Source organism: Scardinius erythrophthalmus, assembly GCF_964197995.2.
Source record: "Scardinius erythrophthalmus genome assembly, chromosome: 22".
NCBI classification, from domain to species: Eukaryota; Metazoa; Chordata; class Actinopteri; order Cypriniformes; family Leuciscidae; genus Scardinius; species Scardinius erythrophthalmus.
In genome coordinates, this window is record NC_138242.1 from 24,593,114 (window position 1) to 24,610,120 (window position 17,007).

A 17,007-nucleotide genomic window follows, 5' to 3' on the forward strand; every position below is an offset into this window, starting at 1 on the left:
GGTAGAAATGTGCTGTTGTATACTTGCTACAAGACCACAGCAGGTCCACAGAGCTTGTGATTGTTTCAGAGAAAAATGAGTGGAAAGATGGTCAAACCACTAAAAATGCAAATGGGGTTTATATCTACTTGGTAGTCTTTAATACATTGCAATGCATGATGTTTGTTTAAAAACATTAGTGTATTAATTTAATCAAGATTTAATTACTCCTAATAAAAAACTAACAGGTGTGAATTTTAAAAACATCCATAGTTTGTTGAATAATGGGCTATGTATTCAGTGGCAGCTGGTGAGAAATATTTTAGGTAGGGCTGTGCCATATTCAGTCAGTTTCAATATTTGGTAACCATGGGAGCCATCAGGTCTTTTAGGTTGTGCCATGCTCTTCCTCAAGACATCCGTCAAGCATCCACCCTTCTCTCCTTCAAAAACCTCTTAAAAACACAATTTTTCTCTGAATATTACTCTTCTGCTCACAGTCTGTATTATACCTTGTTATTGATGCCATTTGCTTGAATCCCTCTTTGTATGTATCTTTAACCTAACTTTGCTGGTGACCCGTATATTACTTTCTGCCCTTGGTATGTGTATTGCTTTTAACATCCTTCTACGGAGGCTACCCCCTTCTCTGCAGTCTCACCTTTTTCAATAAGGGACAATATTTGCCCCTTTAAATCGATTTTTCCGTTGCATTTTTTACTTTTACAAATACCTTTATAAAATAAATAATGCTTTAAATAAAAAAATATTCAATAGAGAAATATGCAATGATGGTAAAAACGAAGTGATGCTTTTAAATATAAAATTAAAACCGCCAGTAGGTAGTCATTCATTCACACAGTAACGAAGCAAATGGCTGTATTTATGAATGAATCATTGACTCTCACGATTCGTTCAAAGCCGCAGATTCATTCACAAACAAACACTGCTATGCTGTGTACTGCTGTTCTGCTGTGGCTTTCGTTGGAGATATTATTTTGTTGTAAAAAACACAGACAATACTTTGTTGAAAATGAACATCACTTAAAGCTGGGGTAGGTAAGAATGGTCTAAAAAACTTATTTTTCAAATTAGTTTAAACTTTATGTATATATCAATACATAATTAAAATGTAAGTATTCTGAAAAAGAAAGTATAAAAATCGAGTGTATGTAGACCTCTAACGACTGTTTTAAAGACAGCTCATTATTTCCATTCACTCCACCCTCTCCCTTCTGGGGTCCTTCCAAAGCCACGCCCCCAAAACACATGAACGCGAGACTCCGACCGCTGAGCTGGAAGACGCATAATTTTCCTGAGACGAGCGGAGAGGAAGGAGCACAGTGCATGTAGCATGTCAGAATCACATGTAATAAAAAAATCTAACTTTATCATTATGAATATAAACAAATAAGATTTATTTTAGTAGCCTACTCCCTATCAAGCTATCATATCGATATTGGTAAAGTTTAAAATATATATTTTTTGATTCGCTAACGAGCTAGTTATAACTATAAGGCAAAGCTAAAAACAGGTTGCACTGATACACGTTTTTCCATTTCCATTAGTTGCACTGTGATGAAGATGAATTTCGTGTAAGATTCATAACATATAACGTTAGGCCTACTAGCTGTTAAACATGTATTTTGTTATGTAAAGTTCCCCCCACAGCGGAGCCTGCCGTGAACGAGCAGGCTAGTAAACATGCAGGGTCACCGATGACGACGGATAAACAGTTATGGCACATTCACTGGTAGGGACGAAATGCTTTACATTGACTGGCCTGCCCATACTTTGACTACAAACTTGGTCCTCAAATCATTACGTATTATGCAATACATGTAATGTAACTTTATAACATTGCACTCTTTCTATGAGTTATAAATAGCTAGTAAGATAATATAACGGTAACTAACGTTGCAGTAGGCTATGTAAATAATTATTCTAGCGATATGTAATGCTAAATAAGGTTTGCTAGTACATTATTTTAGCAACATGACAAGCCAGTGAATTAGCAGGTTTCAATTGTTGCTTTGCACAGTGTGTGACATTTTATCTGTATGTTATGCGGCTAGAGTTTTAACACTGAGTCAATGGGCTCTGACGGGCTTGTTTATCGTCATCGGTCTTTTTCCGTTTACCTGTCTTTGTTGTATGAGCAGGTTTCACTCGAGAAATTGGCAGTTTTGGTTGTTTGTCCGCCATTAGCACAGCTGCTCGGCGCACCGGCAATCTTGATTTTGAATGACGGTACGCGCTGTGCAAGAGAGGGGCGATCAGCGCGTACGCGAACTTGATTGACACTGCTAAGACACTCCTCCTGGCTCTGAAGGCATCTGATTGGTTCTTTACACTCGGACCGAGTGGCAGTGATTGGTCAGAGTTTTTACTGTCCTGCAGCTGCTACAGAGGTCTGATTGTTTTCATTCCTTTTTCTGAACACATAATGTATTGACTACTCTCAGGATGGAAGGACCATTTCACCCAGTATAAAAAAAAGTGTTTCTGAACAGGATTACCTACCCTAGCTTTAAAGGATTAGTTCACTTTCAAAAAAATGCTTGCTGATAATTTACTCACCCCGATGTCATCCAAGATATCCATGTCTTTCTTTCTTCAGTCAAAAAGAAATTAAGGATTTTGAGGGAAACATTTCAGGATTTTTCTACACAGAATGGACTTCAATGGCAACCAACTATACCAATGTTCAAAGAAGGTTCAAATGTCCGTCTCAATGCAGTTTCAAAGTCTCTACACGATCCCAGTCGAGAAATAATTGGTGAATACTAGCAAAGTGGGACAATGGGTAAAGTGGGACAGTTAAACTTCTTAATTTCTATCTTTACATGTAAATGATTCCATTACAAAAAATCAACACTAAGCTCATCATAAGCAAGTATGTGATAAAAAAATATAGATTCTGTGGCTATGACATCACGTCCGGGGGTGTGGCACACCATATTCAACAACCTTACAGTGAACCGTGATGGTAAAGTAAAATGACATGGCATTCTGAGGTGAATAATGTTAAGATTATAAAAATTAAAACACTCATGGATCATTTGTAATTGTTATAGGCTACATTTTGTTATAGGATGTAATGGTGAATCAGAATTTGTAAAAATCACATTCATATGAATCTTTTTTTGTTGTTTTTTATGTGATTTTGACACTGTCCCAGTTTGCCAATAGCGTATTGTTAAACTGGGACAGGGTATTACTGGCAAACTGGGACAGCCATTTAAGTCATTCTAATGGGGGAATTGAGTTCCCTTTTTGTATGCCCCTCATAAATTTAGTTAGCTAGCTAGATATTTCATCAAAGATTGTAAACTGATTTTAAAAAACAATGCCAATTCCAAAACAACAACAACAACAACAACAACAACAAAACAACAACAACAAAAAAAAACAAGAAAGATGGAGGGTACAAGCTTGGCTGGGACATTTGGAATATTTGCAAAAAACTTTTCAACAAAAAGAAATGAAACTTAGCCTGTGTGGAATAAAATTAGCCTATAAGAAGAAATGTTTATGAAGATTTCTATTTTTTAAATTGATATGAAATAAACAAAACCAATACAAAATATTGTGGACAGGCGAGGGAGGGAGGGGTGGAAAGAATCTGCGGTACCTGCACCCCTCCTTAAAAAAAGTGATTTTTATTATTTTTGTTGTTGTTGTTTATATTGTTATTGTGTATTTAATTCATTGGGCCTACATTTGAATAACAATTTAATGTGTTTGAAGTGTCCCAGTTTGACAGCAGCGTCTGGAAAAATGTGGTTTGAGGTCCATGTGTGTTTGAGGAAGAGTCATCCATCCTGTGTTTAATGTTTCTTTCTTTTTTATTCTGTATAGCACTTAAGCTATTTAGAATATTATCATATGAGGGGCTAAGACATTTGGATCATAATAAAACATTATGCAGAAGGCAAATTATCAAGTGTCCCACTTTACCAGTATTCACCCATAAATAGCCTATTGACAACTGATTTATTGCATGCCAGGGGCGCGGGAAGATGTTTTAGGGTGGGGGTGCTGCTTTTCTATAAGAAACAATATCAAGTCTATAAAACTCGTCAAAACTCTGCGAATCACAACAAGCGTATCGGTGGGTTTTGACATTGTTGATGCTTTCAATCATATTGCAACGGACCGGTCTACGGGACATAAATTAAGGGTTATTGGGCTGTTTACACTGTCATATACAATAAAAGAGCCTGCACAGCGACAGTTTATAGAGATGAACACCAAAAACCTGCCTAGTTACACAACACTGACAGTGGACTGCGGAAAAATTCTTTCTACGCACAGACAATATGACGTCACACGTTTTTAAAAAACATAATTTAACATAGAAATAGTCCTAACACTTTTTAAATCGAAATTTAATTTTCGCACAGGGCTCTGGTTTAGATTTTGGCCCATAAACATATTTAAGCTTCAGAAATCAGAATTATGACAAATGTTTGGTTTCCATTTGTACTGATTCATGTAATCTCTGTAGGCTATTACCATCTTTAATGCTACAGGGGAGAGTTGCGTGTCCTCCTGGATGAACTTTCACTGATGATCCTTCAGTGACAAGCATTAAAACACTGACCTGGCAATAACAATCATGATCTGGATCAATGTGATCATTTGCATTTAGTCATTTAACATGCTTTTATCCAAAGCAACTTACAAGTGATGAACATCACAATGTTACCATAAAGTGACAACTGATTTTGATTTCTGAAGCTTGAATGTGTTTATGGGCCAGAATCTAAACCAGAGCCCTGTGTGAAAAACTCGCAATTGAGAGATATAAACTCGCAATTCTGACTTTTTTTCTCGCAATTGCGAGTTTAGGCAATTCTGAAATCTTTTCTCAGAAGTGATATAAAGTCGGAATTGCAAGTTATATCTCACAGTTCTGATTTTATAACATGCAATTACCACTTTATGTCAGTCAGTGTCACGCAATTCTGACTTTATAACAAACAACTGCGACTTTAGGGGAGCGCGGGGCACAACCTACGCGGGGTTAGTTGTAACACGCTTGTTTTAAATTCTTCCGCACATGCTTGGTTGACGAAACTTTGTTTATTTACTAGTTGCCATATCAACACTATATATAAAAAAAAAGATCCGCCAATTTTTTTTTTTTGGAAGGTATCCATAGACATTTATTAAACCATAGCAAAAGTAAATTTCTTACTTAAGTTAATTTTTCATCTCTATTTTTTGTGTTTATTTAAAATAAGACAAATCTGATATTATATTCTATACTTTTATTAATTTTATTGAGAAAACGTGAGAAAAAGGTGAATAAAGACTGAGAGTCAATGTTCAGAAATTACTAATAATTTATTTGTTTTGAACTATGTTGTATAGCTGTGTTTTCATGTGTTCGTAGTCAAAAATCAAAAATGAGTTTATATTTAATTATTAAAAATTGCCATTATTTTATATGAAAAAGTTTTTTAATTGTATTTTATTTAGAAAATATTTTAGTTTGTTTTGTATATTTTTTTATTAGATCAGATAACATTTTAAGCTGCCATATGTTATGTTACAATGTGCTCCACACATGTTACAATGTACCCCACCTATGGGGCATGTTGTCACATTTCACTTCCATTCTTTCGGGGTATATCAAGAAAAAAGTATTTACTGTATTAATAAAACAAAAACACATAATTGTACTAGACATGTGGGAAATTAATGTGGGAAAAAATAAATACTCTGAACCATAAGTAGATTTACACAAACTGAGAAAGTCAAAAAGCGTTAGGTTGTGCCCCGCTCTCCCCTATATATCACGCAATTCTGACTTTAAAACTTGCAATTGCGACTTAAAACGATCAGGTGGTGCTTCTTTTAGCCACTATGCTCCAAAAATTTGGAATTCTTTACCAAATTAAGTGAAAGAGGCTACTAGCATTCATATTTTTAAAAGTCAGGTTAAGACATACCTTTTTAAAGTTGCTTATGAGTACAATAATATTATGTGAAGTTGTGTATAAGTCTTTTATTTTAAACTGTTATTTATATGTATTTTCTTTTTATATTGACATTGTGTGAATTTGTTTTTATGTTTGTGAAGCACTTTGCGTTGCATTCCATGTATGAAAAGTGCTATATAAATAAATGTTTATTATTATTATTAATATCTCACAATTCTATAAAAAAAAAAAAAAAAAAAAAAAAAAAAAAAAAAAAAAAAAAAAAACAGAATTGCGAGATAAAAAGTCACAATTACCTTTTTTATGTTTTATTCTGTGGAGGAAACAAGCTTCCATAGGCTCCGTAGAATAGTTATTGTGTTGAAAAGAAAACAATACATTTAAAACAGTGCCATCTAGTGGCCATTAGTTCAAACAGGTAAGGTACTGTGAAGGTAGGATTCCAATCCGTTTATTAAACTGGACTGTACTGTCAATCTACAAGTTCTAAATGTAAACTGACATCCTGAGGAGACATTCAATTGTAATTGACATCCTCTACTGCAGTTTCCTGTGTTAACACCGTGACTGTGATGTTATGTTCATTGTATTTGGCTAAAAACCACAAAGAGAGAAAGAGAGAGACAGAGAAAATGATCCTAAGACAGTTTTTAAGTGAGTGTGTGAAATTATAGTTGATAAGCAAACATAGAAATGCAAATGCTCTAATTTTACATATTTAAGTTGCTTTGGATAAAAACATCTGCTATATCAAGGGTGTCAAATCCTGGTCCTGGAGGGTCTATGCCAGGGGTCGGCAAGTAACTTTGGCCGAGGGCCAATATTTTTTTTTGCCAGTAGGTGGCGGGCCAGCTACACAGAGTAGGCCTATGGATACAAATTAAATACTCTTATATAGGCCTATAATCGCAGAATATGATGGGTCCGTCACTGTCCGTGGATCATTCGTTCAATCGTTTTTTCAAATTAAAACCAAAAATAAAAAGATGAAAAACTACTTGTTTTTCCATTATTTATTTCCTGAACTAAAATGAAAAAACAAATAACGACGGGTTTTCTGATTGTACTCAGATCAAAAATAGAAAAAATTTATTACTGGATTAGACTAATTTTAATTTTTATTTTTTATTTTGAATTTAACACCTTAAGCATATATCAAGGAAATAATTTAAAACAGATCAAGTACTATTGTGGTAACAGATTACAGCCATTTTAATAAAGGTGTGAATCATGCCTCATTCGCTTACAGTCCGACTTTGGAACTTTATTCCTTTTTTATTATTATTATTTATTCGGGACACACACATACACACCTAAGGTTTAAGGAGGTCTGTCAATATAAATATTACGCTATTTTAACATTGTAGGCCTACTGTCAGCAGAGAAAAAAATGCCAAAGAAAAAAATTATGAAATATAAATAACATAAATTAAATAGGACAAAAGCAGCCTATCACTCAAATTTCTAAGCAACCTAAACGAAAATCATATTGCCCTACTGACAAATGAAGTAGGCTATTTTCTGCCGAACTATTTCAAACATCCTTGCAAAAAAAGAATGTTGTTGGCTGACAATGGTTTCAGTACCAAACAGCTCCTCAGAGCTAGGTGTAGCCTACAGGTGGTCCGAATTAAGTGCGGATACGCTGTCAAAAGGTGTTGGAATGGGCTATTGTCAGTCAGACCGCCCGCTCCGTCCAAAGTACACCAGAGTTCTGACCGCTACAGTCTTTTGACGCGCGAATGGACACAAAGTGGTCAAGCGTAACTAGACGTGGCAGGCGCGAATTTGACGCGCTATTCGCGTCCAGTTTGAACGTACAGTTATACTTTAAAATGTAATCCCGCGCCGCATGATTCCCTATGTGTGTTTCACACAGTATGCGGCGGTGAAATCGCCGCGCGACTACGGCTTTTCTCAAGTATTGGAAGAGTTTTGTGCAGCATTTAGGACTTCCATAATAATCCGGCGGGCCAGAAAATATTGCTGGCGGGCCAGTTTTGGCCCGCGGGCCGCCAGTTGCCGTTCCCTGGTCTATGCCCTGCAGTTTTTAGCTTCAACTTTTCTCAAAATACTTGCTTGGAAGTTTCTAGTAATCCTGAAGACCTTGATTACTTTGGTTCAGGTGTTAAATTGGGGTTAGACATAAATTCTGCAGGGCAGTGACCCTCCAGGAGCAGGACTGGACGTACATGATTCAAATGTAAATGACCATGATCTATTCTAGATCATCAAGGGATCACTGTCAAAACATTTTTGATCAACATTTTTTTTTATTGTTTCATCTCCAGGTTTTAGTGTTTTAATGCTTGTCACTGAAGGATCATCAGTGAAAGTTCATCCAGGAGGAAACACAACTCTCCCCTGCATAGGCGCCGATTTATGTTTTCCTCCGTGGGTGCTCATGGGAGCACGCCCTTTAAAAAAAAAAAAAAAAAGTCAAAAAATGTTTGCATTTCAGAACCTTAGGAAATGGACAGCGGCCGACACGAACACTACACACACCTATTTACTTGATAATAAAGCCGTAAAGTAGGCTATCTTTCAACTCAGGACAGCGCCACTTCTCACTATACAGACAGGATTGGAGATGAAAAGTTTAACTGACTCGTAACCGCGATCAGCTAAGCCTTTCACAACATTGTTTTCTTCAGTTTTCACTAGCTATTATTTTCTTCAACTCATCAGCATCCATCTCGACTGCAAGCAGATCGCGCGCGCTGTTATGATGACTTTTTAAAAGTGAAAGTAGGTATAGAGACTCCTGGGAGGGCGTGGGCTCAAGGCTCAAATAAACTGATGTGGATTTTAAATTATTTTATTAACTTGAAATACAGGCATATTTTTGTACATGTGTTCCTAAAAATGTGCATATATTTTTACGTTTGCACGTGATTGTTTTAAACCCGTGTTTAGACCCGTGTTTCCCCCGTGACCGACCCGACCTGCACCCGTTTGAGTAAAATTTGCGGGTCACCCGTCGGGTACCCGAACCAGTGCAGGACTCTGTCACTGACACAAGTCCACACAGTATAAGTTTGATTTGTTGACTCACCATTGTGGTTAATTCTTCAGGAGGAACGTGTCTGCGTACAGAGCGGGGTCACTAAAGAGGCGTTTTCATCCGAGAAACGCTGTGATTGGTGGAAAGGATATGGAGCAGGCGACTGACAGCGACATAACCAATCACAGTGTGACAGACGCTTCACATAGCACCAACTGCTATGTTTAATTTTAAATGAATGTAGCCTACTGGCAGTCCGGCACACGTGGGTGCTCGGTATTTTCCGTGGGTGCTCGAGCCCCGGAGCACCCACGGTATCGGCGCCTATGCTCCCCTGTAGCATTAAAGATGATACAGAGATTACCTGGATCATTACAAACGGAAACCAAACATTTGTAAGAATTTTGAAACTAGAATATCTGTATGGAGGTAACTCTAAAACAGAACCCTCCAATATTCACCCAAGTTACACTGGGCGGATAAAAGCTCTCAGTTCTCCTACAAACACTCACTCTCTGCTTCTGATGAACATCACTGACACTGATCTGATGCTCTACTGTTGTATGGACTATAAGACTGAGCAATCTCACTGCACAAAACTGGACTATGAAGGTAAGATTTTTTCGCAGATTATTTCATTGAACACTTTTCTAGTGTATTTTTATCATATGTATTTGCATCATCTTATGTATCATTATGTTTATTTGCATCATCTTATGTATCAAACCTCAAACTGAATAAGAAATCTGTATTCTTCTGTGTCATGTGTAGATGTGAGCACTGGAGATATTTTAAATCATGATTCAGTGATCCTCAGTATCAGCCCGTGGCTGCCTGTCGTCTGTGTGCTTCTGCTACTGTTACTGGTGTCAAGTGTCTGTTGGAGAGCAACACGACTACAGAAAGGTGAATATTACTTAAACATGATTTTATTTCCATGATAAAATCAGACAGCTTTAAAATAATCTGATTACATTCAGTTACTCTCTCTAAAAAGTACTGTATACTCTTTTAATTCTTTCTAATAAATAATATAAAATTGCATCAATTATTCTTGAAATTTTTCTTCTCCCCATTTAAAGGGAGGTTATGTTACATTTTAACATTAGATGTTAAATCCACTATTGTTTTATATAGAATAGTCTATACAGTATTTGATGCAATTACATCAGTAGTAACTGTAATAAAATTTCTGAAAAACTAAGAGTAATATCTTAAAGTAATGCATTACACCCAACACTGATTACATTATATTTACTATGTTTTTGTATAATTGTTTCTCTAAAGGTTGTGCAAGAACTAATGACCTGCACCAGGACTGGACTCACAGTAGTGTTCAGGTCAGAATCTCTCATACATTTCTGCTGTAATATAAGTTTACAGGTTTCCTAGTTGTCAGTATTTGAGAGGCAAGAATTAGATATTGTATAAATACAAATATATTTTATTTATACAGCTGTACATACAGTACATAATGCACAAATCTGTACATAAGTCTTCTGTTCCAGATGTATACCACATTATTTATTTATTTTCCTGAGTCTTATTTAAATGTTCTTTCTGTTCTTGTCATAAATGTAAATATGTATGCAAGAGCTCCTGAAAAAAACAAAACAAATTCCTCGTGTGTTTGCGCACACTTGGTGAATAAAGCTCATTCTGACTCTGATTTTGATTCAGTTATCTTTAAGCTGATCACATTCTCGTTCTTCTTGCTTTCCAGGGTGAAATAAAGTTCGGTCATTTTATGATGAGACGTGAGGAATGGACACTGACTGAAGTTATTTATACACCACTGAATAATATTTGTTAAATCATCATTTCAGAATTCTGCATACACTTAACATGTTTTGCACTCACACACATTAACAAGTTATTGAATTTGCACTGAATATGTTAAAACAAATGATCTTGTTGTGATTATGTGGCATCATAAAGCACCAATTTCTGACTAAATTTTAAACAACATTGGCTTGATGGACACATTTATTATCAATGTGTTTTCTATTTGTAAATTATTATGAAATTTACAAACAGTTAAAAAAAGCAAAAAGCAACACTTCTAAAGAAGTGCATATACAAACAAAGAAGTACAACTCTTTTGGATGCATTTGCTTGTGGGTGATGTCTAATGACTTTTGAGTATCCTAAATGTGTTTCATGCCAACCATATAGTTTAGTGACCATTAACCACATCTTGTTTTTCATAGTTGTCAGTCACAATGGACATTTATAACCACACACAGCGCTTTACCACAGTGAACCACTAATGTGAAATGTGCTGTTGTATCTGAGCTACAGACCACAGCCGGTCCAGAAAGTGTGTGATTATTTCAGAGAACAACAGATGGAATTTCTCACCTCAAGACTGCAAATGAGTTTATATCTTCTTATTTTAATGCATGATGTTTGTTAGAAAGGGCATTAGAGAGGATTGGTTCAGTTAATCAACATTTAATTACCGGTAGTTAAAAACAAACAGTGTTTGAATAAACCATTTTAGAAACAATCAGTTTGTTAAAGAGGTCATGAACTGGATTATGTTATTATTTTATAATGTTTCCTGGGGTGCCCCTATAATGTTAGTATGATTTTTACATAAAACATTGTCATAATTTCGAAACAGAAGGCATTTTTTCTAGCCTGGGTGGTTTTCAGTTTGGCGATTGGAAATGGAGCGTTCTTTGATCGCATTCTGTATATAATTTAAACAGTTTAAATAAGATTATTTTCATCCTACTAAGAGAAACGATGTGAAGTTGATCTTTTAGTCACTGGCTTGATTTACTGATGCATAAACAGTATTGAACGATTTTGAGAGAAAGATAATCTGTCTGAACTTGAATAATTACACATCAGAAATCACTGACCACAGATCAGGCATTAGAATAAACATGGTTACAATTACATGTGGCATAACCCCCTCGAAAATGAGATGATTCATCTCAAGGGGTTAATCCTAATAAATTAATTTCTAATAATGTGTTCTCATTATGAGTTTGCCTTTAGATGTTCATGATTGATGATCTGTCTGGTGATTGGGAAGATCCTCCCACAGGAGTGAGTTTACTGATAGATGATGCTGGTGGAGGCGTGGAAGTCAGGCTTTTGTTTCTTTGAGCTCTCCTGTAAAAAAACAAACACAATTTGAATACAAGAATACTACTGTATACTAAACATGCAACACTTTATAAGATTATGTTGTTACAAATTCAGGTATGTTTCACCACACTTGTTGGGTTTAACTTACAAAAGCTTAACTTCATTCCTCACCCATTGTTGTCTCGAATCAAGACAGAACTTTCCTCGTTTAGTCTCAAAGCTGTTAAAGAGAATGAAAAAGTTAAAACAGAAATCTAGCATCAGATGCTGTTGATCTCTAATCATGACATGTTTTCTTTAGAGAAGAACTGGGATTCTTACACAATGGCCTTCACACATGAATTACTTTGTTTTTGCTGCCTGAAACCGATGATAGGATCAGTAAACTGTTCTCGAGTTAGTCTGGAGACGACTTTACAGCATATGATCTCCTTTTCAGGACCTGCTGATTCTGAAGAACAATGTAAACCTCAATATTCTGCACCGTTCCATCAGATATAATAATATACAAACAGTTTCAAGCACTTTACCTGTTATAGTCCAGATCACAGATGCAAAAACCACAACAGCCAAACTCCTCATGAGGATCCTTTGTGTCTCCATTGTCACAGTCGATCTTCAACTCTCACTGCTCTTACTATTTCGCCTTAAAAATAGTCAATAAAGCGGAACTTAACTCTTGTGCTTTGTTGAAAACCCTGTAACACCTTTTGTGTACTCGGTCAAAAATGACAGGCCTTTTAAAAATTGCTTGTAAATCGTTTGTTATGCAATATTATCACCAAATATTGGATTCTATCTTTTTATCAAATTGTTGTCTGTCAATTGGCACAGGTTTTGTATTTCTTTTTTGGAACTGACTGATCATAGGCCTCATCGATCTGAGCTCAGCCTGATTTGTGGATAAATTTGTCAATATTCAACAAAATATGGGGAATATCACACTAGTGTGCTTTAATGTTTAACTAGGAAGTTTGTTTTGAAATGCTTTTATTTTGTACAAAATGTAACAAAGTCACACTTGTGGAGTTCATGGTCAAAAATAAATTACAAAAAATTGCTTGTAAATCGCTCGTTATGATACATCACCAAATATTGGATTCAATGTTTTTGTCAACTTGTTTTGTTTCAATTAGGACAGGTTTCATATTTGTTTTTGAAACTGACTGATTGTAGGCCTCATTGATGTGACGATAAGATAAAGTGATCTGTGAGAATGAAAGCCTGTAATACTCAAAATAGATTGTTTGTGTACATGAATGTGTGTGTGTGTTTGTGTGTGTGCGCGTGTGCACAGTAGTGTGAGTGTGCATATTATCCATGCATGCACAGGTCCGAAGCCTTTATCTTTGCAAGCACACATGTAATTATGTGAACATGAACATGATGCTCCTGAACACTAAATCTTTGAAAACATATACTGTCTGATGTATTTTCGATCTCACCATTCATTTTCAATGGATGGTCATTTTTTACCAATATAAGCTCAGATTAATAAGGCTTACAATCAGTCAGTTTAAAAAATAAACAAAAAACTTTTTTTTAAAAACTAATTTAAAGAAGTTAAATTTAACAAAAAGTTTTTGACCAAGAGCACCACAAGTCTGACTTTGTTCCATTTGTAAAAAATAAAAGCATTTCAAAACAAACTTCCTGGTAAAGCACACTAGTGTGATACAGTGTACAGAATAATTTTACATTTTAGCAAATATTGCTAAAATTACACAAGAATAATGTTTTTTTGGTCAAAATATGAGGTGCATAAACTCAGATAAAGAGGTCTACAATCAATCAGATCTAAAAAATAAATAAAATAATAAAAAACCTGTCCTAATTGAAATAAAACAAGTTGACAAAAAGATTGAATCCAATATTTGGTGATAATATAAAATAATGAGAAATTTAAAAGCACTTTTTTCAGATTTGACAGGAACACCACAAGTGTAACAAGGTGGGGGAATTTTTTTTAATTACAAAAACTGAACTGCATCAATAATCTCTTATTTTACCTGACACACTTCAATCCTTTTGACATAATGCTGACATTTACACTTGATTTAAGAGAGAGAACATTATGTGAATAGATTAGTATTTTGTTAGTGGCTCTTCAACACAAACCCGTCCTAAATAGCGCGTCTCTGTGTGTATTGAGAATGCTGTGCTTGTCAAATAAAATCAGTCATAATAAATAAATGTCATTTCTTGTGGGTTATTTTTGTATCACTATTTATTTATTGATTCTTATTCATTTCAAATACAGTTTCTGAATCTTATTTATGCTACATATAAAAATACCTATTATAATCACGATTAAGTATAGTATCATATTTAAGGCAAAAGTTAGAATGAAGGATAAACTGAAATTCACAGCATTTAAACACAACTTCTGCTCACATATTTGAAGGTTACAACTGGGCCACTGAGGGTAAATGTCATATTATGCGACTACGGATTACTTTACGGAGAGCTTGCGACCCACTAACTGCGTTCTGCATTAGAGAAATAGTTCACTTAAAAGGAAAATTCTGTCATAAGTTACTCGCCCTCAAGTTGTTTCAAACCCAGCGGCGGTTTCTTCATTAGGGCGATCGGGCGACGCACCACCAAAGTGTGAAAGGGACTTTCTATCACTATCTCATTCAACCATCAACCACAGAGTTACGCTAGCAGTCACTCACTGTTGTCATAGCCTCTGGATATGGTCCAATCAGCGCCGAGTCACGTTCTGTGGAGTACCGCCTCTTTTTGGGCGATTTCACTCTGGCTGAGAATCGCCCAGAGTCTTCCCATAGACTTACATTCAAAGATTTTTTTTTCGAACTGCAGGCACTGCAATGCATTCTCTATGGGTTCCGGGAGGGCTCGCACTAACGTGCTTTCGTCATCATACGTAACCTTAACTTGTGCAGCGATTGGTGGAAACAAATGTACCTCTATTAGTATTTAGCCATAAGCTGAAGTGACATCCAATAATTTCCTCAGTGCATAACTTACATTTCACGGACATATTCTCCATCTGTAAATGTTAGAAAGTCCAGTTTGCTGTCATGAGTGGGCGAGCTTTCTGCAAGCTATACTTCCGTGAACGAGCGCCCCCGCGTGCATGCGCGCCGAACAGACGGAGCGCAATACAGGAGCGCAATTATTCTGACTAAAATATACATTAGCACTAAATTATAAATATAAATGTAATGTGATTCATTTGACCCCTTTTTTTGGATAGACTGCAGATAGACAGCAAGGTTACACTATGTTTGTTTTTATAACCTTCAATATAAACATTGTTTGTAGGACAATATCGATCAGGATATTAAATATTAAAAAAAAAAAAATTAAATACAGGTTTTTTTTTTTTATTCAAATAGAAAAATAATAATTAAATACTCAGATTATACCATACATCGCCATTTAGCCCAAAAATTCAGATTTATTTGGCAATTGGCTATTTCCAAACCCTACCGGCTGAAGTTTTAGCTAAACTTTAGGCTTATGATAGCTACATTATCACTGTTAAATTGTTATTTAACAATAAGCCTACATTCAGTCCTGAATTAAAAATTCAGTTTGTTGTGCCCCCCCAAAATTTTTTAGCACCAGCCGCCACTGTTCAAACCTGTATGAATGTCTTTCTTCTGCTGAACACAAAGGAAGATATTTTGAAGAATTTCAGTAAAAAATAAATAAAGGAAAAAATACTATGGAAGTAAATGGGGTCCATCAACTGACATTCTTCAAAATATCTTCTTTTGTGTTCAGCAGAAGAAATAACTGCATACATGTTTGAAACAACTTGAGGGAGAGTAAATGATGACAGAATTTTCATTTTTAAGTAAACTAGGCTATTCCTTTAATAACCGAATATAGTACAGATCTAGTTTAAAAAAAAACAAAAAACCACCACAATGTTATTTTTGTAATCTTGAATCTGAAACTCTCACACATTTATTTTGTAATTGTAAATACTCTGAAGACTTTTGGAAGCAAGTAGCCTATCTATGATGGTTTTTGATACATTCTTAAAATCAAAATAGATGAGTCTATAAGACTTAATACTGGCTCCGGAATTGATAACACATTAAAGGTAATAATTCTTCTTGAGACGTTTCATGTACATAAAGCTTAAGTCATGTCTATCACACCCTCCTTTAAGTTTTCCATAAAGATCTTAAAATATCACTAATTGAGTTCAATTACTAAAAATAATAGTGTATAAAAACATCTCTTACTAAAAAAAAAGAAAATAAAGTAATTTGTAGAATTTAATGTTTTACTCTGTACGATGTAAGATACATGTGTCCCTCAATTTCAGTTTTGGCTTCTGTTTGATGTTAAATGTCATTGTATGTTTTCTGAAAGTTGAATAAAAAAAAGGACTGAGCTAGTTACAAATTAGCTAATAGTTACTAAGTTTCTAGTGTGGACTTTACGTTCCAATTTAAGTAAGAAATTGTGAATGGCTGGTGCAACCCTGTTCGGGACCGTTAGTTTGATGAGAATAACCGAGGTTTGACATCTGAAAGTTTTTTTTCTCTCTCCTTATCACTAATGATATCTAAATCAAATTAAACACCATCAATAAAAATAACAAAAATAAGCTAGGTTAGCTGATTACCTTAAAAGTCCATAGCAATCAAGCCGTACTTTATCAGACAAGCGGATGCAATGAGACCTCGATCTTTTCCTGTTTGTTCATGTTAGTGTTGTCAACTATTTTCAAAGGAAAGTAGCTAACTCCTTCCTTCCCTAAAAGTCGCTAAATGTCGCTAGATTACGTCATACGTCAATTAGCATATTCATGACGTCATCGCGTCGTACTTGCGTTCCGCCTGCCTAATGTGTTTTCTCTCTAATGAATGCTCACATAGGCTACTACTGTATATAATATAATATAATATAATATAATAAAATATAATATAATATAATATAATATAATATAATATAATATAATATAATATAATATAATATAATATA

General features: G+C 35.2%; 2 protein-coding genes across 5 annotated transcripts; one reads left to right on the forward strand and one right to left on the reverse strand.

Annotated features, from left to right (window-relative positions):
* Positions 1-9,145: 9,145 nt before the first annotated feature.
* Positions 9,146-11,554, forward strand: LOC308682886 (uncharacterized protein). The gene is made up of 4 exons (XM_081352854.1): positions 9,146-9,546; positions 9,706-9,840; positions 10,222-10,274; positions 10,658-11,554. The coding sequence occupies exons 1-4, from the start codon at positions 9,261-9,263 to the stop codon at positions 10,745-10,747; spliced, it is 564 nt and encodes a 187-aa protein (XP_081208980.1). The 5' UTR covers positions 9,146-9,260; the 3' UTR covers positions 10,748-11,554.
* Positions 10,364-16,788, reverse strand: LOC308682887 (uncharacterized protein). 4 transcript variants are annotated; one of them, XR_014029204.1, is made up of 5 exons: positions 16,649-16,731; positions 12,567-12,673; positions 12,358-12,514; positions 12,185-12,256; positions 10,364-12,060 (listed from the first exon to the last, which is right to left on the reverse strand). XR_014029204.1 is itself a non-coding variant. In XM_081352856.1 (5 exons), exons 2-5 carry the CDS (start codon positions 12,637-12,639, stop codon positions 12,001-12,003), a joined length of 312 nt encoding a protein of 103 aa, XP_081208982.1. In that variant the 5' UTR covers positions 12,640-12,682; positions 16,649-16,788; the 3' UTR covers positions 10,364-12,000. The 4 variants fall into 4 exon arrangements, 2 of the variants coding, with proteins under 2 accessions (XP_081208982.1, XP_081208981.1); XR_014029205.1 differs by having other exon boundaries at positions 16,623-16,731; XM_081352856.1 differs by having other exon boundaries at positions 12,208-12,256; positions 12,358-12,487; positions 12,567-12,682; positions 16,649-16,788.
* Positions 16,789-17,007: the final 219 nt, after the last annotated feature.